The sequence below is a fragment of the Taeniopygia guttata genome, chromosome 1 (assembly GCF_048771995.1).
Source record: "Taeniopygia guttata chromosome 1, bTaeGut7.mat, whole genome shotgun sequence".
Classification (NCBI taxonomy): Eukaryota; Metazoa; Chordata; class Aves; order Passeriformes; family Estrildidae; genus Taeniopygia; species Taeniopygia guttata.
This window is the reverse complement of record NC_133024.1, coordinates 40,245,808-40,270,643: the sequence shown is the minus strand read 5'-3', so window position 1 is coordinate 40,270,643 and position 24,836 is coordinate 40,245,808. Positions and strand designations below refer to the sequence as shown.

Genomic DNA, 24,836 nt, shown 5'->3' with positions numbered 1-24,836 from the left:
ACAGTTAGCTACTTATTGTTTTATCTTCTGAGACAATTATGTTATGTTTTGGACTAGAAATATGAATCAGATTATTTTAAAGTCCAAGTGAAAAAGGTGTTGAAGTCATCAACTTCAGGGAATATTCAAGTTAAAGGCAAATGTGAGGCAATAAAAAATGTCAAGCGAATTATTTTTTAGGTGTTTTTTTTCCCCATGTAACTGCAAAGTGGGAAAGGAGTCTGCCTGATTGCAGCATTTAAGCTGTTGGTCACAAGCTACTGGAATTCAGTGGTGGATACCCTGTCCACTAGACCACCTGCCTCAGAAGATAACTTGACACAGCCTTTGACAATGAGGCCTGGATGCTGATAGCACATACTGCACATTTGGACTTGATATTTTGTTTGCCTCTGCTGTCTCAGATGTCAGATCAAAGGAATGAGCCAAGGAGCCATGGCATGGGCAAAGCTCCCGCAGGATTACCTGTTTCAGACTGGGATCACCCAGCCCAGCCAGCTCTTCCATCCTTCCTTCCTTCCCTAACAGACTTATGGTATTCATCTTGCCTTGTGAACTATTTGTCTCAGAACCAAGGTGATCAATAGGTAATGAATAACCCAAAATCTGGTAGCCACTTGAGCTCATGTTGACACTAACATAACTTTTACTAACAAGAGCTGGAAAAAAAGTCTGAAGTCTCACTGCCTGGTGAGAATCAAAGAAAAAGGTGTGGCAACAGGCCTTTGCCATCTGAAATACCTACATACAGCGCATCAAATACATGTCAATGCCAAGAGGGGACTATTGATATACCTAATGTGGCTCCCATTGCTTTTATTTTCTGCTATGATCTATACCAAAACCTGTAAATTATGTATCACATAGTCTCTTTATACATATAAAAGTAAAACAAAAAAATTAAATGATCGCACCTAAACAGATTAGCCTCCCCTGCCTGCCAAGAACAAGAAAAAAACAAGTTCAAACAAACTAATTGTGGTTTTAAGACATATTGTATCTCATGTGAAGGTTCATAAAGATCTCTATGGCACCATCCATAAGGAAACAAGGAATTTGAAGGCTCTCATGGTCTTCTGCCAGCTCTCTCCCAGACTGCACCTCTACAGTGCCACAGATCTGCTCAATTTTTTATAGCAGTTACGTTAAAGAGAAAACTATAAATTGGAGCTTGTCTGTCACCAGGACAACTTCTGGCCCAAGTGCAGTGTTTTCAGAGACAGCACATCTGATCAACTTCTTTCTCCTTTTCCAGATTTTAACTGAACAAGACTTTCTTCCTTCAAAGGTAGAAGCTGACAAAGTAAAAAGACTAACATAAGTAAAATGCGAATAAAGATGTCTTGGCAAATTGGACTTCATTAGTGTCTTTACCTGGCGATACTCCTGGGAATAGGTTTGCAGCAGGACAGTGTTTCTGCCATTGCTCTGATTACTCAGACATGCTTCTGGGAAAAGTATAAAAAATACTGGCCTCAACAGGTGAGTGAGTTTCCTTTGCTTGGAGGGTCCTCCACTGTGCCAGTAAAACCCACATATTTGGATGTATTGAAGCCTCTGAAATCTGTTTACTTAATACAAATTAACAAAAAAAAAAAAAAAAGATACACTCAGAAGCAGGTGATTCATGTTCTGGATGAGAATAAACATTTTATGCCAAAATAGCTCTTGTCTCATACAGTCAGTGACTCACAGCACGCAGGCACATCCTAAGTGGAGGCAAAGACTCATCTTATTCCTGCTTTAGCCTGTTCTTCTGCAGCCCTCAGAACACTTTACACACAGTCACTGCCCAAATGAATTATCTGGATCCTGGTCCTAGCAATCTGTGCCCACAAGACTGAGAAATCTACTTTTCCACATACTAGGAGGTTTTCAAAGAAAGTTTCCATGCAAAAACATCTCCTCAAAGTTTAGGAGACAGAGAATTGCTTTTGCTTAGATTCCACATTGGATCAAACCCCAAGCAGGAGAGACGTGGTTGGATAAGAAAGCTTGTGCTGCACTGTTACCAGAACAGACTGCACCAGCCATGACACAAAGCTTAAGGCATGTGGCCACAACGAAGATGCTCATTCCTGACCTCTGTCCTGTCTCTTATTCCCTTCAGACTCCAGCTTTCTTTCATCCTTGCACATCTTTCCTGCAGTAAACTTCATCCTTTCTCTTTGCCCTGGAAAAGTATCAACCATTTCTTTCAAAATATCAGCTAGAACATATGATAAAAACTCCCAACCAAAATCCCTGTGAGATAACTGGAAGGGTTGCAATAAAAAAAAAAAAAAAAAAAAAAAAAAAATCTAAGCACAGAAAAAGAGAAATTACATAATATTAATCCTTGGCATGTTTTACACTGATATAAGTCAGTCATGTAAGTCATACAGTGATATATGTCATCAACACCTTTTGTCTAGACTAAGCCCTGCAGATTCTAAACACTGTAAATGTCTCTGTACAGTTGTTTAACCATTCTCAGGTGTGTCAAGCCTTATACCGGGTCAAAAATATTTACAGTTTGAAATGCTTCAAACTTCTAGGAACCCCATTAGGAAAGCCCTTAACCACACACTCGCCTTACAGCATTTAATGGAGCCTTACTAACTGCCAGTACCCTCTTGAGAGACTGAAGTCATGTAGTACTGGATCCAGGTTTAATTCCTGGTTTTATTCTCTCTGCTTAGATTTCCTGCATAGTTTTATTTCAAACTGATTAGAAAACCTCAAAAAATTATCTTTTCAGAAATAAATTTTGCTTGATATATTTCTAATTATAGGCATGCCAGTTAGAAGTTTAACTCAAAATATGTTCTTGTATTCCTCTTGTTTTACAAATATTTATGGCTGTGAAAAGTCCAGAGACCAATTGCTGAGAAGTTTATTAAGAAGTTAACTAAAGTGAGTTAGATAGTTTTTCTCCTGTTCAGAAAGATTTTGATTGCATGCTGTAACTAATCATATACGTGCTACAAATCACTGGCATGGTTCCTACAAATTTTACCCACTAGCTGTATTTTTAGATACAAAGCATAAATCAGTGTTATATTTTAAAACTGGTTTTCCTTTTCTAGAGGAAATATCAAGAAATCTGGTATTTTTATAGTGGTCTACCACTACTTTGTGCAGTATTTAATGTCAAAACTGTTACATGTATCATCAGAGTAATTACATAAATTATTCCTCTTTATTTATCCAAAAAGAGCCTCTGCTGTCCTCATTCACTTCCTTTTTTTTTTAGTTGCAGTAATTTTGGTGTTATATTCATCTATTAGCTACATCTTGTATCTGTCCATAAAGAAATTTTTAAACTCTTTGTTTGTTGCAAAATTAATATTTAATACTTTAAGATGCTAATCCTTAAAAAATCCCACCAAAACATTATCCTTGTTGAAACCATAAAATAAACATGTTTTCCAAGAAATTATTTTAAAAGGAACAAGAAAGGAAATGAAACCAGAAATCATTGCAAAGAAACTACTTGGAAAAAAGAAGTCAGTACTTTGAAAAGAAGAGAATACCTTAATTAGAAAGCAAGTGAACATTGTGAAACATGGCCGTGATGATTTCTTTCTTCCCCTCACCCAGAATGAGTACATCTTTTTTTTACCAACTCAAACTGAGGTTTAGAAACTGTAGAAACTGGCACATAAATACAAAAGTAAGACTTGAATATAGATCAAGCTAGACACACTTGTCTGAAGAACCTGAAGGCAACAGTGAACTCTGCGGAGATCAATAAAGCCACATCCCTTTTCTTTCTCTTGGACAACAACTGCAAAAATGTTGATTTTTGCAACAACAGACTGGAGATGGTTCATTGCTAGAACGTTAGACATCAAATATATTTTTTCAAAGCCACCTTTTTCATTACCTCCCAAACAAAAATTCAAATTGTATTTTAACAAAGTGGGATTCTGTTTGGAGATGTAAGTTTGGGGACCGTGTGTTACTAAGTAGCAGAACAAACAAAAGTAGAACTGTAGTCTAGAAAATAAACAAAACTTAGATTTGGAAAGACTGATTTGAGCTAAGATCCTATGGATTTCTTGGAAAATGTAAAATCTCACAGTCTCTCAACTCCTCCTTTGAGGAGAAAAAAGTAAATTCACCTTCCATTTCATGTTGCCTGAGGTTTTGTTGAGTATTTTCATGGAAGTAGTTGGTGAATTGCTGGGTTTTGGTTGATTTTACCAATTTGTTTGAAATTATCATTGGCATCTGAGACCACAGGGTGCATTTTCATAGATGTCTGAATAGGAAAAACTTCTTTTTGGTAGAAGTTTTGATTTGTTATGTGAATGCTGAGGGTCCAAGATAAGTTTGAAAGACATCACAAGCTTTTTTTTCCCAGAAGAACATTGAAAATGTAACAGAAAAGTCCTTCCCTCCTCTTATTCCTCTGAAACAGAATTTAATGTACTGTTAGGCTATAGGGTCTCCCTAAATCCAGAAGAAAGTCAGAAAAGTTAAAGGACATAATTTATGTATCATTAGCAAATAATATGAAGTGAAGCAAATTTGTACCAGAGTTCATAAAGAAATCCTTGCTGATCGACATAAAATAGGGTTAATATAGAAATAAATTATATCTTATGCTCCTCATAACTGCTAGTGAAAACACTTCCAAATTGAAGCAGAATGCATCATGAAGAAAATTAAATGTCCAAATGACTATAAATCTTAAAACCAATTCTTTACTAAAAAAGAACAACCATATGGAAACCATGATTATCCAGAAAACAATATCTTGTAAGACATAAATAATTATAATAAAAAGAACATATTGCAACTATGAAGTATAACAAAGCAATAAACTGGGAATACATGACTGTTTAGCAGCATTAAAGCTATGAAGACAAGTATTAGAAACTGGCAGTTAAAAAATAACCTCAATTAAAATCAGGTAAGGAATATATAAAACTGAAATATACTTGAAACAACCCAAAACTAATTTAAGTTTAACTGGAGTTCACATCTGTGTAAAATACAGAATAACCTTGCAAGAGATAATTTACTTTAAGGTTCATAAACTTCTGAAGAAAATTTTCTCTTCCTTCTGTAATGCCTTTAGAGAACCAAGTATCAGGTACTTTCAAAAGCATATCCTCGAAAAGGAGAATCCATTTCCTAATAATTCCCTATGTAATTCCATCAGATGTTTTCAAATCAAAAAGCAGATTCCATTAGATGAGAAAATGTGTTTGTAGGATCTCACTTGTTTTTCTCCAAAAAATTCCCTTTTGAAATGGAAACAAAAATATTAGAAGTTCCCAGCATTGCTGTGAAAAGACAAGCAAACCTGCCAGTACTGTCAGGTCACAAAGCAGGACGTATTAGACTCCCTCTTATTTAACTGCAGAGTTGTCTTGACTTTATTTGGCATTTGCTGATTCCAGGAGTGGCTGCTCTGTGTCTGGGAATCTGCTAAATCCCTGCCCAAACAGCAGGACTGGTAAGTCTACACACGTAATCCAGTTTTATTGCTTTACTGTCTACTAAATATGAAGTATTTTTGCTGGAAAAGCTTACTTAGGATATTATCAAGTTACTGCTTAAATAATATGGAGAAGGCCCCTAGAACATCAGAAACTGACTGACTTTTCTCTGCATCAGGTTTAGCATAGCTTTCTGAAGTTTAAAATATTTTATCATAACAGGAAGAGTTTTGTTCCTGTACAAAAGGTTGTGACTTTAAATTATTTCAAATAAAAAACAAAGTTAGCCATGCTCTTTAGGAACTCATGAAGAGGCCACTTCATCTGCACAGTTTGCAACATCTTTGCTTTGTGCACTGAGAGCAAAGATAAAGGAAAAAGCTGCAAAGAACATAATGTCATTCATATAAAGCAATTCCAACAGGCCAGCTTAGAATGTCACATACTCACTGTTTTATTTCAAAAGCTGCAGATAAAAATATCTCTTTCTTAACTAGTAATTTCTTTTTTTAAGCACTCTTTGGGAATCTCCCATCTATGCCAACCAATCAGCCAACACCACTGATCCCAGTGTGCCAGCAGCACGTTCAGCTCCGCTTATGGCCCCAGGGCACCTCTGACGTCATCCCAACAGGACTGCAGTGCTGACCTGAGGAAGAACTTGAGGCGTGCTATGAGAAATTTTTTAGATTAATACACACAACTGGAAACTGTGCTGTTTACAGATATTTTTGGGGGAAAAAAAAAGGAAACAGTCTGAGGTCAATGTCAGAAGTGATTTTGTTTTGTTTTGTTTTGTTTTGAAAGCATCTATTTTCAGAGTCCATTTTACAACACTGATAAAAGCACACAAACTATCACTTTGGGGTGAAAAGTTAAGCCTCCCCAGCGGCATTGTTAAGCTCACCGAGGCCTCTCAGATTGCTTCTTGGGGGTGGGTGTTTAATCTTCTCTCAAGACAAGAATCTGTCTTGGCAAACTCCACAGGAACAAATGGTTCTGTGGTAGCTACTATAACCTGACAGGTCCTGAAATAACAAAACTGCTTTATTTGGTGGAAAGAGATCTCTTGATGCTCCCATATCTACCAAGACACAATCAAGTTTCAAGCAATGATGTCCATTTTTGTTACAGTACAGAAGGGATACTTCCCAGATACAATCACCCACTTCACTTTGGAATAGAGCTATTTCAGGGTTAGCTTCACCAAAAGGAAAGCTACTATATTGGCAGGAGATTCAAATTTGTATATTCCCAGGCCCCTGCAGAATCTGCTGCATAGATAGAACAAGATGTTAGATGAAGGGAAACCTAAGGCAATACAGCTGATGAAATTATTTCCTGTTTAGAATGGAAAAAGGCCACTCCACCATTCGTATGGAATAAAGACCCATAGACCCCACATCATCTGAGAAATGTCCAAACAATGTCCAAACTGTAACTATAACTGTAACTATTTTTGTTCTGTTAACTTAATTACACCATGAAACACAGGGAAGCAATGCAGAAAGAGACCTTAAGTTTCCCCCAAACTGCTAAAGAAAACCCCAATACATAACAGAGTAAGATTAACAGATGAATTCCTACCCATGTATGAGACCTCATAACTTAAGCATTAAGTGTTCAATACAGCTGTGGCACTATACAACACCCACAAGCAAAATTCTGAAGTAATCCCTGCAGGGCAAGAGAACACAACTGCCTTTGTCAAAACATAATGAATATGGTTTGATAAAGGATGCTAAAACTCAGGACAGAGTCTAGTTTTGAACAAGGGGAGGAAGAGCAGGGGACTAGGTGCCTTTGAGCTGGTGAATGAAGATTGACAGCTTGTGCAGGGAGCAGAATACCAAACCCTACTTACTTTAACTCCTGTCCTGCCCTGTGCCTGGGAAATTGGCCACTTCCTGTATTTCTCTTAAATCCTTCTTGAGACTTTTAAAGTCTCATCAACAATCTTAAGACTTGTTTTTCAGGTGTGGGAACATGATGCTGTCCACACTGTGTCCAAGAGCAAGGCTAGAAAGAACTCAATAGGGGAGTAGAGCTACTGCACTCTGTTTGCAAAATCCTCTGTGCCCTCAAACACTCACTAAAAAGTTTAGTTCCCCTGTGAGTTGGAAATTAAGTTTGAAGGTCAATGTCTTTGTTCATACTTTTGATCACACCTCAGGAGTCCAGCAGAATTCTAGCAGCTGTGCAGGGTCAGGATGCAACTTTCCTGAGTCCTTCCTGTGACACACGCCACAATAAATTGCAGCAGATTAGCAAGAAAAAAAAAAAAGCCTTTATTTAATTAGAAGATGTCCAAGTTTTCTTGCTTTTTTACATTCTTTTGTCCTTACTCAATAAAAAGGCTGATACTAGGAAAGTTTTAATTTGTTTTTGTTTTACTAGCTATAGATTTAAAAAAAAAAAATTACTTTTTTTGCCAAGAAAGTACACTGCATGCTCACTTAAACAATTCCACCAATTCACACATTTATTCTAAGCCTTAATTCTTAAATGTTATGGCAGAATAGTACATTATTTTCCAATTTACTACAGGGGACTAATTTATTTATCCTTAATTTATATCTGTTTTCTTTATGATGTAAATTAGAATCTTATTAAACTGCAGAAAAAAAAGAAGCTTCAGAAACCACTTTTAGTCAGCGAGCCAGTTGATCACACTCACTTATAACAGAGAGGCTGCATTTAACAGAATTTATTAAAACTGATTATGCATATAACATTAACTGTTTTCCTCCCAAACACCCATAGTTAACACACCGAACCAACAGTTTTAAATCACTGTGTCCACAATCTTATAGTTATGAGATTTGTGTTTTCACTCTCATCTTTTAAAAGAATACACTAAAAGTGAAACAAGCTTTTAGGATTGTTGTCTTTCTTTAGTTTGTTTTTCTGTTAACTTCCTAAAAGTTTATCAACTTTGAATGAAACAGTAATTGAATTGAAGCAAACTGCAATGAGAAAATAATTTTCTTTCATTTGCATGGGCTGTCCCAAGAAGACCAGTCACTTCAAAAAGACCCTGGGTCAAGGTGCTCAGCCAGTGTTGTCTTCCAGTTTAATAGTTGGCTCCGCACAGGAGAGAGTAAGACTTTCTTAGATGAAATGTATGCACACAGGGCTCTTCACCACTGTTTTTGACACTTCCCAAATATTTCCTATACACAAGTGTAGACAAAGCAATGGCTAATCATACTGGCATTGCAATTATTTTGCTTATGGCAAAAATAGGTCTTTCACTGATTGATATTTCCCTACATTTATTTGAATAAATAAGGGAAAATGCATTTGATCTATTTTAAAAATAATTTTGTATTATACATTTTCATTAAATGCAAGTTCTGATTTCTCATTTCTTGCATTTGATAAAGCTAGTTTAAGTAAAATATCAGATTAAACAACCTATATGGGATTATTTCTCCAGTGAAAGTGTTCTAGGAACAAAATCTTGAAATGAAATGTATTTACTAGTGCAATTCACAACTTTCACAGTTCAGAAACTTTAATCAAAACTTGAGTATTTATTTAAGTAAATGAAAAGCTAGAGAGTTTTTACTTCTCTATCTACCAGAGATAGATGCCTATAAACCTATAGAACCTAAAGAGATTGCCATGAGTTATCAGTACAGCAGACTTTTTGGTATACAGCTGTCTCATGACCATTGTGTAGCCCCAGTTCCTCATGCTCAATTATTTCATCTTACACTTTATTCCCAATCCTCCAGCCCTCCTCCACTATCTCAGCAACCTATAGCAATACCACCAGATTTTTTTTTTACCTGGTCATTACCAAAAGTAAAACAACAGACTGATCTAAAATTGCCCCATGGGATCTTTCAACTGGTGACTTCTGTCTAACCAGACAGTCCCTACCATAAACAAAACTCCCTGCCCTTTTCCCATGAGCTAGTTCCTCTGACAGACTGGGTTTCTCATACTAAGCCCCATCTAAACTACATTACAATGACTCATGTAAAGTGTTATAAAAGTCTGGTTGAAATAGAAATAGTTTTGATCCCCTGTATTTCCTTGCCTACAGAATAAGTTATCAAAAAAGATATCAGGTAACCAGTAGTAACTGGTTTTGAGAAACTCTCGCATTTTAAGTCAAAAAATTTGGCCATCAATCATTCCCCTTGCCTCTCCTCTGTGCTTCCTTCTCCTGGCCCTCTCCCTCCACAGTTCAAACTGACATTAAGACACACCAAATCTAGGCTGCAAATGCTAAACCTTGAGTGACTGACACCACTTGTAATAAAACACCTGCTGCCGTACCTACCACAGCAAGGTCACTAATTTTTCTCAGTTAAAGGACAACAAGTGCTATGTTTTTATCAGATACTGAGGAAACTGGTTCACCAAATGGGCATTCTGGCATTTCTAGCCATCTTAGATACGTATCGAAAATTCTGCTTTGACAGCTTTCTGATAGACCTTAAAAAATGAGAGGTTTTGTTTGTCTCACACTCCTCAATTTCCAGACAATCCAAATTAAACACAGAGAGAACGTGCTACCTTCTGCATGCCTACATGTGAAGATAAATATGAGCAAGGATGCGGGAAAATTAATCCCAGCAGTGAATATGGATTTGTTTCCCAAGTAGAAAAGAATTCACTACTTTGAATAAATTGATGAAATTAAATAATGATAAAAACTAACCCTCCTGGCCATAATCAATTATTTTATTAAACAAACAGATGGAATTGTAAGGAGGAAAAAAAACCTCTCCTTTTAAGTCTTAAAACCAAAATTGCTTCTGTTGTCTTTGATCTGATTTAAGTTGTATTAAAGGTCAATGAACATTGGAACAAATATTGGTAAATACTGTACTCAATGGATAAAAAGAAAGAGGAAGGTTTGGCTTTATTGTCCATAACACATCACACAATGAGCTCACCAGAGTTACCAGCTGGGGCCTTGCAAACCACATTGACCAAATAAGGCAAAAGGCTTCGTGCCTGGAATCCTTTCCCAGTTACCTCACCCGGCTTCTGCTCGCCTTGCTACAATAATTGGAGAGGTCATTTTTTTAAACTCAGATGGAGTAAATCAACAGGCTGTCCAATGCAAAGCTGGGTTTGTGTAGTCTCTGGAGAGAACTCAACTTTATTTAAACTGAGTGTGTACAGAAAAGGAATAACTGAAATATGTGCAATAAAAACAGAAGAGCAAGTAGTATAAATTAAGAAGAGCAAGTGATGTAGATTTGTATATTGCTGGTTAGATTACAAACACTAATGTTTCATGGAGAATGTTTCTTAAATTTGTTGGGTACCTTCAGGTTTTTGAAGTGCATGAGAAGGATTGGTCTTTAATGTTATTCTTGTGATAGTCCAAAAACACTTGAACTTTGTACTCTGAGTTTATACTGTCCTTGTACTTAAAATATAGCTTTGTAACATTAACAGGATGTATTTTATCCTCCATATTCTTTTTGATTTCTGTGACCATATTTTTGCCTAAACTCATTATAGTTTTGAAAAAAAAAATTCTCATTCTCTATATTAAAAACATCTATAGGCTATTCATCACGGTAGCAAAACATCTTGTGAAAGTATTTATGACTAAAATAAAATGGTGATTCTCATAATCACCTTGGAAGGGGGGGCTTTGCTTGTATTTATCTGCAACTGAATTTTATCTGGTGTTTTAGAAAGAAAAAAATCCCAGAAATCACTTTTAAGTACTCTCTCACATAATTTTCACCCCCAGCAAAATCTGAGAGTAGTCCCTAATACAATTTCCTGGTTTGTGTATTGGTAACACAACTATCTAATAATATTTTTCTTCCACAAAATTTGGAAGCACAAGTTAACAGGGTACTAAAATTTATAATGTCAAAGTCCAATTAGAAGACAGAGTCCAACACCCAACTGCTTGGATCTCTAGTTAGCTGCTGAAATGGCCAATGCTAAAGGCATACCAATCTCCTGCTTCTATACCCAATCTCTTTAAATGTTTGTCCATAAGATATTATGATGCTAATTAATTGTGAAGTGACAGCTCTAGAAATGTTACATTACTATCAGCTATCATGCGGAGTTTGCACCACAAACATAATCACAAAATCATAGAATATGCTATGCTGGAAGGCACCCAAAAGTATCAAGTCCAACGCCTGGCCCTGCGCAAGACCATCCTCAAGAGTCACACCATGTGCCCGAGAATGCTGTCCAATGCTTCTTGAACTCTGTCAGGCTGGTGCTGTGACCACTGCCCTGGGCCAGTTTCCTCTTCTCCAGGCTGAACAGAGAAAGTTATCTCAGTGTCCCCTTGGATAGCTTCCTCTCCAGACCCTTCACCACCTTCATAGCCCTCCTATGGACACTTTCTAATAGCTTCGTGCCTAATATTGTGGCACCCAGAACTGTCCCCAGCACTGGAGATGATGCCACCCTAGTGCAGAGCACTTGTTGAATTTCATGTGATTGGTGACTGCACAGTCCTCTAATCTGTCAAGGCCTCTTTGCAGGGTCTCCCTCTCTTTGAGAGAGTCACCAGCTGCTCCCAGTTTTGCATCACCTGCAAACTTGCTCAGTATCCCTTCCAGTCCTGTGTCCAAGTAATTTATGAAGATGTTGAAGAGCACAGGGCAGAGGATGGAACCCTGTGGAACACCACTAGTGACAGGTCACTAGTATGATGCGACCCCACTCATTAAACCCTTTATGCCTGACTTGTGAGCCAATTCTCACTCACGGCATTATGTGTTTATGTAGCTGAATGCTGAACATTTTGTCCAGAAGGATACTGTGACAGCATGGAAAGATTATATCAGCTGGCTTCTCTTGATCAGCTAGGCAGGTTAGCTTGTCAATAAAGGAAAAAGAGTGTGACAAGCAGGACTTTCCCCTCATGAAGCCATGCTGGCTGTCACTAATGACTGCATTATCTTTCAGGTGTTTTTCAATACCTCCCAGAATAATCTTCTCTATAACTGTACCAGGCACTGAAGTCACACTACCAGGCCTATGTTTTCTAGGGTCCTCTTTCTTGCACTTCTTGAAAACTGGGACAACTTTCACCAGCTTCCAGTCAGCTGGGATATCTCCGGTTTCTCTTCAGGGAGCAACATGTACACAGAAATGTTTTGGGGGTTTGGGCAGGAGAGGGATGACAGAGAAACAGAAGCAAGTTTGGGTTTGATATGAATATTGTTCTATACACGGCTACAGGAAAAAAAACAGCTCACACCTGCTGTGAACCTGGTATGGTCCGCTCAACCGATGTGTCTAGAAGACACCACAAATAAAAAGTGACATTCTCAGTCTTCTGTGAAACTTGCTGCTAAAAAAAAACCAAGAAAACATCTATATCTTCTGTTTGACTATCAGCACAGATCATCCCAGAGGAGTTCAAAGAGCCAAATCTCTGTGCAAACCTTCATTAACTGCAGATACATAACCAGCAAGCTCAACTCATTCTATATTTATAAGAGCTCATAAATGCTCAAGGGCTGATCCCAGTGAACAGGAGTAGGGGTAAACAATCTGACCATGGTTTCCACTTTACCAATAATGGGTTTCATAAATCCCAAATTTCTACTCTACTTCATATGGGTCTCATTATTCCTAGATCATACATTGCTATTTTGTAATTACTAGAAAAACAATAGTGAATGTAATTAAGCTCTGACTTGTTTATGTTGATACCATTTAGTTAAAGGCTAACTGTAATTGCTTCCACTGATAAAAATCAAGTCAAAGGCAAATGTATCACACTTGGCTATGACGGCTTTCTGAATCTCTCATTTCTGAGTTTGGCAGTTGAGCTCCATATGCAGTGCTAGAAAATATGTTTGTTTGACATTTTATAAAACAATGACCTGGGAGAACTCTCTTTAGGGTATCCATGCATCAAGCCAAGTATCCTGGACTTTCCAAAACACACAGCACTGTCTAATAAAGTGCATTAGACACTGGAATAAGAGTTACCTGAGCCAGGCTCCCTCCTGAACTCATTCTTTACAGTGTAGTATGACCACAGACAAGTCAAAACAACTCTAAGAGGAGCAGATGCCCATATTTTACATGGAAGAGATATGGAAAAGAAGCCAGCCATTGTGATATATCAGAGAGGACTCAACCTGTCCTGTAGTGCCCTGCCTTTAATATTCTTGATGATACAAAAACCAAAGGAGTCATCTTCAATTATATCATTCTGCATGTGTTGACATCTACTGAGTGATATATTTATTCAAAGGAAACCTGAGTGTCGTAGAGAGCTCTGCAGAGAGTCCTATGAACCAGCTATGGATTGTCTCTGTCATGCAGCAAGACAGTCAGCAGTATGGTGGGTTGAGCTTTCAAATATGGTGCTCTGAAGAATAAAATCCCTTAAACTATGAGAATACAAAATGAAACAGTACAAAGAACTGGATGACACTAGTAAAACCTACTGAAAACTAAAAATAATTTTGTGATGGGAATAAATTCTGATTCATGCAGCAGCATGGTAAATAAACTCCCAGTCCTGCATCTCACAGCAGCATAGGGGTGGGACAAGAGAAGAATGTAGTTGTACACAAAAGCATATCAAGTGAAAGGGTAAAGAACACCCACTTCAGAGAAATCTGACCTCAAGTTCACAGTACACATTCTTCACAAACATCTACTTAGTTCCTTTGCGGAAGCAGCCCCATGTGTTTGCTACACATTCACAATAGCAGTACAAGAAGTATAAACCTTTGGTGTCTCTTTCCAATAGCTCTATTCTTCTTCTGAGTTTCTCTGAGTACAGCACAAGCACAACCTCACCTGCAACATCAGAGAGCTTTTTTTTTGTACTCATTTAACCTTACAAATGGAATGTTTCCCAGAAATTTTTATGAGCATTAATATAAGAGGCAAAATGCTTCAGAACTAGTGTATTTGTGCAGACAGAAGAACCATAACCCCTAATTGACTACCACAGCCTCCATGCATAGCCCAGAGACTGTAATGAAAGCAGACACTGACAGCCACTCAAAAACTCAAGATCAGACTGAAAACAGCTCTTCTAGACTAACAGTTAATTCCAACATACTTCTCCCCAATCTATCTGATTTCCTGAGCTGACTAGTGAACTCTGGCATAGACAACCTCCATTGTCTCTCTCACACAGATATAACACTTAACACCAAAGAACCAGATAAAATTACTAACTGGAGCACTTCCACCATGGGAAAATCCCTGAAGAATATTAAGATGAATACTCTGTCAAAATAAACATGAACCATTGCACTGCATCAGCCATGTAAAGAGGAAAGGGAAAGCAGAGGCAGAGATTATGCTGAAACTGTCTTCTGTCTTTATACAATGTCTGCTTGAGGGACTCATAGCAGCTGTTTGAATCCTCTCTGTGGGTCTGGGTTAACCCAAGATGCAGCATAATGTAAATGCAGACATCAGAAGATGAACACAATGCCAGATGTAGGAATGTGCAACAGTAGCAAGAGCTGTCTTCTATGCATATTATCAGTCTTTAAGCTCCATTTCTAAATTGTCACCTCCTCTGCAGCAAAGTATTCAGTATAATTTATTAACATATTAATGAGGACGGTATCAAGTCTGTTTGAATACAAAATGCTTGTTTCCAGTCCAGCCTTCAAAACACACTGATAAACTCAAATAAACATGAAATGAAAAACAACCCCAGCCACTTACTTTTGCTGCTCCTATTTGCTCTTTTCGAAACTTCTCCAGCGGTGCTATTAGCACATCATTAGCATTCTGGATCTGCAATGTTAAACATAAAGGATATCTTCTTAATACAGAGTATTTGCAGAAAGTGGAGTCACTGTAATTCTGCTAATGAGCAAGACTGAAAAATGCATGTCCGAAACTGGTAAGAGCAGAAGGCAAGTAATTCTTGTTTTCTTTACACAAAGCAGACAACACACATCTACACTAGTCTATTATGGAACATTTTTTATGAATAACTAAAGCAATTTTAATGGAAGATGCAGTAACTTTCTCTCCAATACACAGAAGGTTTTCTGGTACTTTACTTCCATTTCTTGCATCTTGCCTAAAACCAGAATAGAAAATGAAAACTTTCAGGAATATATTTTGGCAAAACAAAGAAGACGAACACGTGAATACTGACAGCACTGACTAAAAAATCTGTGTTTATGGAATCTGAAACTTTGACAGCTGAATCTTTTCACCTATCCCTTTGGATTATAGAGCTAGGTACACTGAGCAGAAGACAGTGAGGCAGAGAACTCCAAAAAGACAAGTGGGCACTTAAAACAAATAATCTAGATTGGGTTCCTTCACTTTTCTAGTTTTTAAACTAATTTGAGATGTCCTGCAGCTATTTTTATCCCTTTAACCTAAACCAGAGTTCTTAATGAAACACAGTTTTCCCCTCTGGCCTCTGTTTATTTAGTGTAAATCCAGTCCTGGGAACTCCTCCCTGAAACCCATTCCCAGCAGCAATCACTGAAAGCAGTCTGTAGTCATTTGGGACTGGAAACACACAAGCAGCAGAATATAAATGGCAGCCAAGTCATCATGCCACTCTTTAAGGAAAGGAAGCATAATTTCCCCATGTGCCTTTTAGATGCAGCAAGAATAACCAATTAAATTGCCTTTGCTGATGAAAATCAGAGAAACTAATACCTGTCAACATATCAGAAATAAAGTACAATAAAACACATTACAATATTCTATTATACTGACTGCAGACAAAACTCTGGGCTTTCTGCACAAATAGCTTTTGTTCTCCTCACCAGGACAGTCTTTACCAGCACTCATAATTTGGGCTTTGGCAGGTTTAGTGGTCTGGGCAAAACTAACATGTACCTAAGCCAAATGTGAATGAATACAGTTCTTGTGGTTCTTCCATAACAGTAATTGATAAGTTTCATTGTCAGTTGAGCACAAAAACTTCCCAAAACACTGTAATAAAAACCATATAGAATAAACCCATTGGAATACAAACACACTTTCTTTATTCCCAAACCTAACATTACAATCCAAAAGACCACAGAATCACCACATCTCTTAACAGGGCAAAGTTCTAGAAGAAGCTGAGGCTCTCTTTGACACTCTTATGAAGTGAAGTTCAAGACTGCAATGGCAACACTGGAGTGCTCAGTAATATACCATGATCAAAATGTGCTACATTTAAAAACAAAAATCAGGCACAGAGGATGAGGAGCAATGTTTTCATTGCATTCAACAACTTCCATCAGTTCCACTGGACCAGACTACAATACTACCTTAATCTCCAAGTGGATACTTCCCAGTAATATATAGCTTTTTAGCCATCATCCAGCAATCTAACTGGGACTCAACACCTTTTACAAGGCAAAGAGCATGCACTTAGCAAAAGATAATTTCAATCCCAAGGATCACTAAAGCAGATTAACAGGAGTGCAAAATTTAAATGACTTGCCTACTACCAAGCAACATTTCAGTGCATATGCCTGGAAGCAGCAGCTGGAAGTTTTGATAGCTTCCAGAGCATATACATGGCTTTTAGCAACACACACAGAAACCACAAATGATTGCTGGAGTCACTAGTATGGAAATGTGGATGCGATTTTTTTTTTCACATCCCAAACCAAGTTTTTCTCTGCCTTTTAGATTCATTGTTAAATATGTCACAGTTAAATTAAGGGAGACAGATATATATTATTAAGTAGTATTAAGTATTATTGCTGTTAGTCAAATTAACCCCATGTGGAGCGGAATGGCCCTCCCTTCACTCAATGCTACCATGCTCATGCAGCCTCCATGTCACACCAGGAGACCTCACTGCATATATCGTCCCCTTGGCAGCTTTAAAGTGACTGAAACATAACTCCCACCCATCTCGTTCAAAGCTGCTGCAAAGCAAAGGAAGTATCTTGGAAAAAGAGAATCCTGTTTCAAACACCACGGAAGAACATAGACATAGGAAGCATATGGAACTGAGAGGATTTGTCTGAGAAGCAAGTGGCTTTGCTGGACTGAACCACAATGTTATACTCCCATAATTATACATGAAGTGGGAATGGACAGCATGCATTGCCAGGCTTTCATCTAGATGAGGTCTGGGCCTCTGAATAGATCTGTTAAGTCACATCAACAGAACACACTGCAAGTTCATCCCTGGGCTGAAAGATTCTACTGGCAAGAGCCCTGTTGTGACAATTCATCTCCCAGCAAAATTAGGATATAGGCAAGAAATAGACTTTGGTTTTGGACAGGGAGAATGTGGCAGCAAAGGACCTAAGAAAATCCCAGCAGATGCATTTCAATAGCCACTATTACAAGATGCAGAATGCTCCACTGTGTAAAGACTTCCATCAATTTCCACCCCATTGAGCCTAGCTTTTGGAAACTGAAAATTATAGATAAAGAAGAACTTTTGCCTGACATATTCACTTATTAATTTCCTTTCTTTGTCAATTAGTATCACTGCAACTACCTCACAGTTTGTTTCTTAAGGGTTATAAATCTGCATACAGCCCTTCCCCACCCCCCCCCCCCAACCCCCAACTCTTTGCATGCCCTTTAAAGTAGCAATCCAATACTCCCACAGCCATTTCTATGGAAATCTGATTGCTTTAGATAATCTGAAATTTTCCCTGTGTGGTCCTAATAGAGTATGTTTTTCCTGCCAAGATGATAATCCCTCTCCTACTCAGTTATTGTGCTAGGTTGAAATCAGGGACATTGGGAACAGGCAAACAATGTCAAAAAGACTGTAACAGTTTTTGTAAGCAGCAACTTCAGAAATCCATGTTGTGTCTAAAATATGGATCTTACCCTTCCATTCTTATTCAGATTAATCACACCTTTACAGAAGTTACATTGTTACATTTTGTTGATCTAATAGTTATTGAATGCTACACAGTTCCAGTGCTCAGCATGGTTAATATGCGGCAGTCAATCAAATTACGTGATTGTTTCTCTTGTTTGGCAAAAGCAATGGTCTTTCTTCAGAAAAAGAAAAGAAAAAGTATAACACAATTTTAATTTAATGACAGTTCATCAGTCTTTTTTTAATTATGATGCTAGACAAGTATTAGCAGACATAATACAAGAATATTACTTTGACATTTGAGAGAGCTATATTAGATACAGTAATAAGCAGATTTTTCTAAACTAAAGCTTATTCAGATTTTTATCTTTAGTATATATAATTCCACTTAGTTCTAGTTAAATCTACTTGTTGATAAAAGCACCATTGAAATAAGTACCACTAAAACCACCCAAAAGTTTTAAAATATAGTTGTAAAAGAAGCATTTAAAAATTCAAAAATTTTCTAAGGCAGTTTGGACAATTTATGAGGTTGGTCATTGTTTGCATAACAGCAACATTTCAATGCACCCTGACAGTCTTTGAGACAACATGGTGAAGCTACTTAAGTTGTCTTTTCTGATTCATGATCATCTACTTTTCCAACCTACCCTTTTTCCCTCCAGGAGTTAGCTGTGAAATTGAATTTATGCACTAATACTGAGATTAAACTGTGGCTTTTGCAGATCACAGAGAAACTCCACATGTATACATTTGAAACATTTTGGGCTAGCAATATTTTAAACTTTTCTTTTTTTTTAATAAAACTTTCAATCATTAGAATGAAGACTGTTAACAGAATCATAATTATTATTCAGTGTTAGAAAGGGAAGAATAAATTTCTTGCAAACATATCCGAACATTTCTATTTCTAGATTTTCTTAAATTCAAGTCAACATTAATGTTTTGAATGAGTTTTCTAATTAGTTTTCTGATTTTTCTGAATTTAGAAGAGTGTATGATATACAGCCTGTACATGCAGCATTCTTCTTCTTTTACTCAAGTGAAAAAAGGGTAGATAGATTTACATGGAAAGAGGGCAGGTTTAGATTAGATATTAGAAAGAAATGCTTTATTGGGAGGGTGTTGAGACACTGGTACAGGTTGCCCAGAGAAGTTGTGGATGTCCCATTCCTGGAAGTGTTCAAGGGCAGGTTGGATGGGGCTTTGAGCAGCTTGGTCTAGTGGAAGGTGTCCCTGCCCATGGTAGAGAGTTGGAGTTGGATGACCTTTAAGGTCCCTTCCAACCCAAGGCAATCTGTAATTCTGCTTTGGTAGAACCAGTGGATATAAACAGAAATTTACCTAAAAAACATTGACACAGTTGCTAATTAATTTTCAAGTACTAAGAGCACAGAATTACATTAAACTTACCAGAATGATAACAAAACAATTTAACTACAAAAAACTTTTGTGTTTATATAGCGTATCTTGAAAAAACATTTGTTTGTTCAAAATCGGCTATACCTACTTTTCATGGCAACACAGAATGATCCTACTAGCACACGGTAAATAGAAATAATTTCCCTGAAACACAGAACAGCTCACAAATTATGAATGTTGACAAATATTAACTTTTTTCATGTCAGTATAAGACTTTTAGAAAACACAAATTAAATTCATTCAAGGGGCAATAAATTTCATAGGCATTATATGCAGCGTTATCCATTTCTAATTCAGAAAAATATTTTTCTGCTAGACAAAAAGACATAATTTAAGTTTAAATCTTTCCTCCAATTCCTAATAATTCCTAACATCTGATCAAAATGCCTCTTCTTTCAGTCTGAGGCCTGTATCAGCAGTTCCTAATCAATACAACTTCAAATACAAAAGTTGAGAACAAATGCACACAACCAGGCTTTTGTATAACTTATGTATCAAATTGAATGTTATAAAGAATATAAACATGCCAAGATAAAACACTAGTCATGAATTTAAGTGCAGTTTCTGTTTTAAAAGTTAAAAAGTGTAAATATTACACAAAGTTAATATTGTGAATTTCAATGCCTGTAACTACTTGACCTTAGCAAGACAAATATTTTTACAGCTTTGTACAGAACACTCTACACAGACAAATCACATACTTAAAAACAAATAATATACTTGAAGTTTATCTTAACATCTCTCACCTTTACAAAAAAAAAAAAAAAAAGATGACATCAGACAATATCTAAGCTTATATTAATTTCCTAAAAACATCACTACCACTGCCACTTATTTAAAGTAAAGCTGATGTTAAAGGAGATTGAGAAGACTACTAATTTTTAACTACAGACAATTAATAACATAGGCTGGACACTTCCATGTACAATATGTAATACAACATTCAGCTTCTTACCAAAACCTAAAGCTGTATCAAGTGGCATTAATATATTGGCACAAGGGGATGCTTATAAATCACATACTAGTCAAGGCTGTGAGTAGTTATGTGATAGGCTGTGATACATATGAATCAAACAGTGGTTTGGGTTAAAGATCATCAGGTTCCACCCCCTGCCATGGGCAGCAATGCTTTCCACTAGATCGGGTTTTTTCTCAATGTTTTCAAGTGAACTTCAATTTTCTATATTGCATAGTTTATGTTTAAAAATACATTACTATACTGTCAAACATGAAGTGGTTGTTTGTTAATATAATAAAAAACTACAGAAGAAAATATACACAAAGGCTGCCTTTAGCACAGAAAGAAAGGCCAGTCTCCTTATGAAGTCCTCACAAAATATTAGAGGAAGAACAGAACTCATTTGAAGAACAACTGAAGAATTTCATATTTTGGGTGTCCTCAGGAGCTTTTTCCTTTTGACTGATTACAGACCAAGAAGATAAAAAAACAGCCAACTTTCAAAAAAGTCAGTCTTCATGAAGAATCTGACTCAGATGTACTATCTGCTTTTTAAACATAACATTGATATTCTAAAAAGTACACATTGATATTTGGTGTAAATATACATAGAAAAAATATGTAGATATAATATTTTAAATTTAACATTGCAAATATAATTTTAGATCACTGATATTTTGAGTCTGAAAGGAGCCACAGGGATCATCAAGTCCAAATCTTAACAGAATGGTCCATCCAGGGACTGAACCCACAATCTTGGTGGTATCAGCACCAAGCTCTGACCAACTGAGCCAATCTTCAGGGTTTTGTGTATCTTGACTTTGCAATTACTCAGTAGAGGTCTTGGTAAATGAAGGATTCCTGATACATTTTTCTATCAGAACATCTAATCATGGCTAAGTGGACAAACTAGATTTGAAAGTATTAGTGAGTTCGGTGACTATTGTTGTGATCATTAACCAGATGCAACTTTGTCTTGTAAATTGGGGAGAATATCAAATACCAGGAGATCCTCTCAGGCTCTCTCTCTGTCCCATTTGGTAGTTTCCTCTGTTCCTCCCAAGTATCAGTCAAGGAAGAAAATAGTTACAGTTTGTAAGCAATGTATTTTGGGAGCTCACTGGCAGGAATAAGTGAGTCGACATTATTTTAGAAATACTCCATTGTACTATCTTCTTTTTTCTTTGCTATTTTTTAACTACCCACTATCCTACTAAGGACAGTATGTAATTCAAAAAAATTAAGTTTAAAATGCTTTCATTACATCAGCACATGAATGAAGTGTTTGTATAAGCCACATTTCATTAACTTTATGACCCCAGCAGTCTCAAAGTTGAGGCATATGCTTTCTGGGCTGTTTCCACATGTTCCTAAACAGGGTTATGATGACCTCTGCTACCTTAGAAGAGGGTACACCATAGCAAGTAACTACCAAATACAGCCCAATCACCCTCAAGCATCTTACCTTTTTTAGTAGCTCAATCTTAAAGGCAAAAACCAATATATATGGTACTTCAGCATTCAGAGATCCCAAGGTGCAGTACAACCTTTCATAAAAACTTGATTCTTTTGGAAGGAGGCACCAATATTCTTTGTGTCTGCAATGGCTGTGGAACAGAAGTTCCCTTCTTCCTCCCAGGAAGCCAAGCCTTATGAATGACCCTGAAAGCCTGGGTCTTTAAGACCATGCTATACTAACACGGGTTAACTTGCTTTAGGGCCAAGGAACAACAGAGAAGTATTAACTCTAAGGCTTGGCATTAAGAAAATAGAGAAAGAGAAAAGATATTTTTGAGTTTAAGTAACAGTTATCACAGAATCTGGAACTTCAGGTATCCCCTAATAAATCAATCCATGCACTGCCAACAGTAAGATCTGACAGAGGACATTATCATCTCAGTAACAACACCAACACAAAGAGGCTCAAGGACTTACCCAGGAAATCAACTCAGTCACTCAACATTAGATATCTACAGTCTCTGTGCATACCAACACATGAGCTTCCTTTCCCAAACTATGGGGAGAAATCAGCACAGGATGCCTGTGATATATTCAGATAAGATATATCACATAATGAAATTGTGAGGTTGTCTGCAATCAAAGTCGAGTTTGCTAACCTGCTTACATAAAGATAATTCCGTGTAGATGTATAAAGGCTTAATAGTACAGTATTTAGATGTTTCCAAAAGAAAGCAAATTAATGTCTGGGTCACTGGGCTTGAAGTCTGCTTTCCCTCAGAGATATTGCAAACCCACTTAAAGTTTTCTGTGATAAGCCAAAGAAATCTGTGACTGGGCAAGATTTGCTTTTTATTCAGCAGAAAGCAGCTGGATTCAACAGAGACAGCAAAAATATTATAGACATTACAGGATTCAGTAAAGGTTACTTTCACAGTCTAAAGTTACACTTACAAAGTTACATGGCACTTCTAATGTAACGAATCACATGAACTACAAGTGTAGCCATACTCCCAAATAGAAGAATAAATTAACAAAGCACTGCAACCAATGAAATAGTGTAACAAATTACTTGCCTCAGAGTTAAAAGAAAAAAAGTCAAATTTTAACACTCTCATGCTAAATAGGGATCACATGAGTTAGAGTTTATTATATTAGGTCATACAAAATATAGCTTAGTCTAATCCCAACATGAAGTAATATTTTTATGCCTCCTGATTTCCTTTTATTGAATTATTTCTTAGCATAGTCATTACATTTATCACCAACTGATTACATGTGCAGTGCTGGAACAGGTACGTAATCAAAACTTCCCACCTGATCTAGGCTATTTCTTTTCTGTCAAAATCCAAATTGGTCATTGCATATCACTTCTCTTTGAGAGAGAATGTCATTCAGCCTCAGAAATAACCATTTTGCCCTCCATTTCCCGGCAGAATGCTGCCTCCACTACTCACACTTTCTGCCATTCATGGGTATTAAGATGCTAGATTCACCAGTTGACTCTGGAATGTGGCAGCTAATTGGTGTCTGACCAAGACAGGGCTCACACAGGGAGCTCCCTGAAGCTGAGCATGGAAACCAACAGAAAAAATTGGATCATCAGAAACCAAAAGTTCCTGCCATCTGACTCTAGTCACTCAGTGCTGCTCCAGAACCATCTTATGCTACCCACTGGCAATATCTTATAGAAGCACACCAGAAATTCCCAAGGGAACAAATATTTAATAGAACTATGCAAGATGCAGCATGTCTTATAAATGACTTCAAGCATCTTACAATTATTTTTTCTTAGTGGTTTGTTCATCTCTTCAAGAACAGCAACCATAAGAAACAATTCTCAATGACTGCAAGACTGGAATTTGTAGATATTGCTCAGTGAGCAACAGGACATGTAAGGAAGGGTAAAAACGAACTTAAATGAGAATACTTGTGCCATGAATTTACAGCAGCAATTTTCAAATGCATCTCGATAGTTCTTGTTTTGCATAATAAGGTAGGTTATCTATGACTGAACTTACCATTGCAGGTAAAAGAAAGTAAAGGTTGCAACAAGATTTCCATACATTAAAAGTTTTTAAAGATGCAAAAATGGTGTTTGGCATGTACAGATAAAAGTATATTACACAGTCATTTCATACTTCTTTTTAATGCTACTTCCTTTTAATTATCTTGTTCATGTAATGTATTCATTGTCTGTGGTTTCTCTGAAGGGAAAAGCTAAATATTCGTTCCATCTGTTTTAAATTCCCCATTTGAGAATTTGCAGCAAGCTTAATGCATCTTTCCTGCCTTATGAAGAGAAAATATCATTATATTTAAACTCCCAGAACTGTTGTTATTTTACAGCAGTTAAGTCTTAATGTTTGTATGCTAATCTGTTTTGGTCATAAACACAAGATTCCTGGGCATTGTTGGACCACAAATACTTCAAGCATGACTTTAAACAGCACCAAGAAGAAGCTACTCAATTCCTACCATTTGTATGTGGACAGATATTGCATTTATAATCATCTTCCACTAGATGGTTTGGTTTGGCAAACCGAATGTACTTTACATTTTAAAAGCTCATGCTCAAATTTTCCTGCTGGGTTAAAGTGCAATAGATCTATATTATCAATCACTCCAAGTAGGAGTAAAGTAAGAGGCTACAAACTGTCACATGACCAGTGAAAAAACTGCCTCTGATAATACGTAGAGGCAATGAGACGTCTAATACATTTTATGGAAAGCCTTAAAAATTATTTACAGCATCTAGTAAAAAGTCACCTGCCTACAGAAAGTAGATTTGTTTGAGGAGGAATATTAGATGTCT

General features: G+C 36.9%; 1 protein-coding gene across 2 annotated transcripts in view; it reads right to left on the bottom strand.

The window, feature by feature from the left end:
* ARHGAP42 (Rho GTPase activating protein 42) overlaps positions 1–24,836 on the bottom strand; it is a 138,669-nt gene that overhangs the window by 48,855 nt on the left and 64,978 nt on the right. For both annotated transcript variants that reach the window (XM_032747579.3, XM_030269749.4), the window contains one exon: positions 15,093–15,164. In XM_032747579.3, the coding sequence (XP_032603470.3) occupies positions 15,093–15,164 (72 nt within the window). The remainder of the gene's footprint in view (positions 1–15,092; positions 15,165–24,836) is intronic.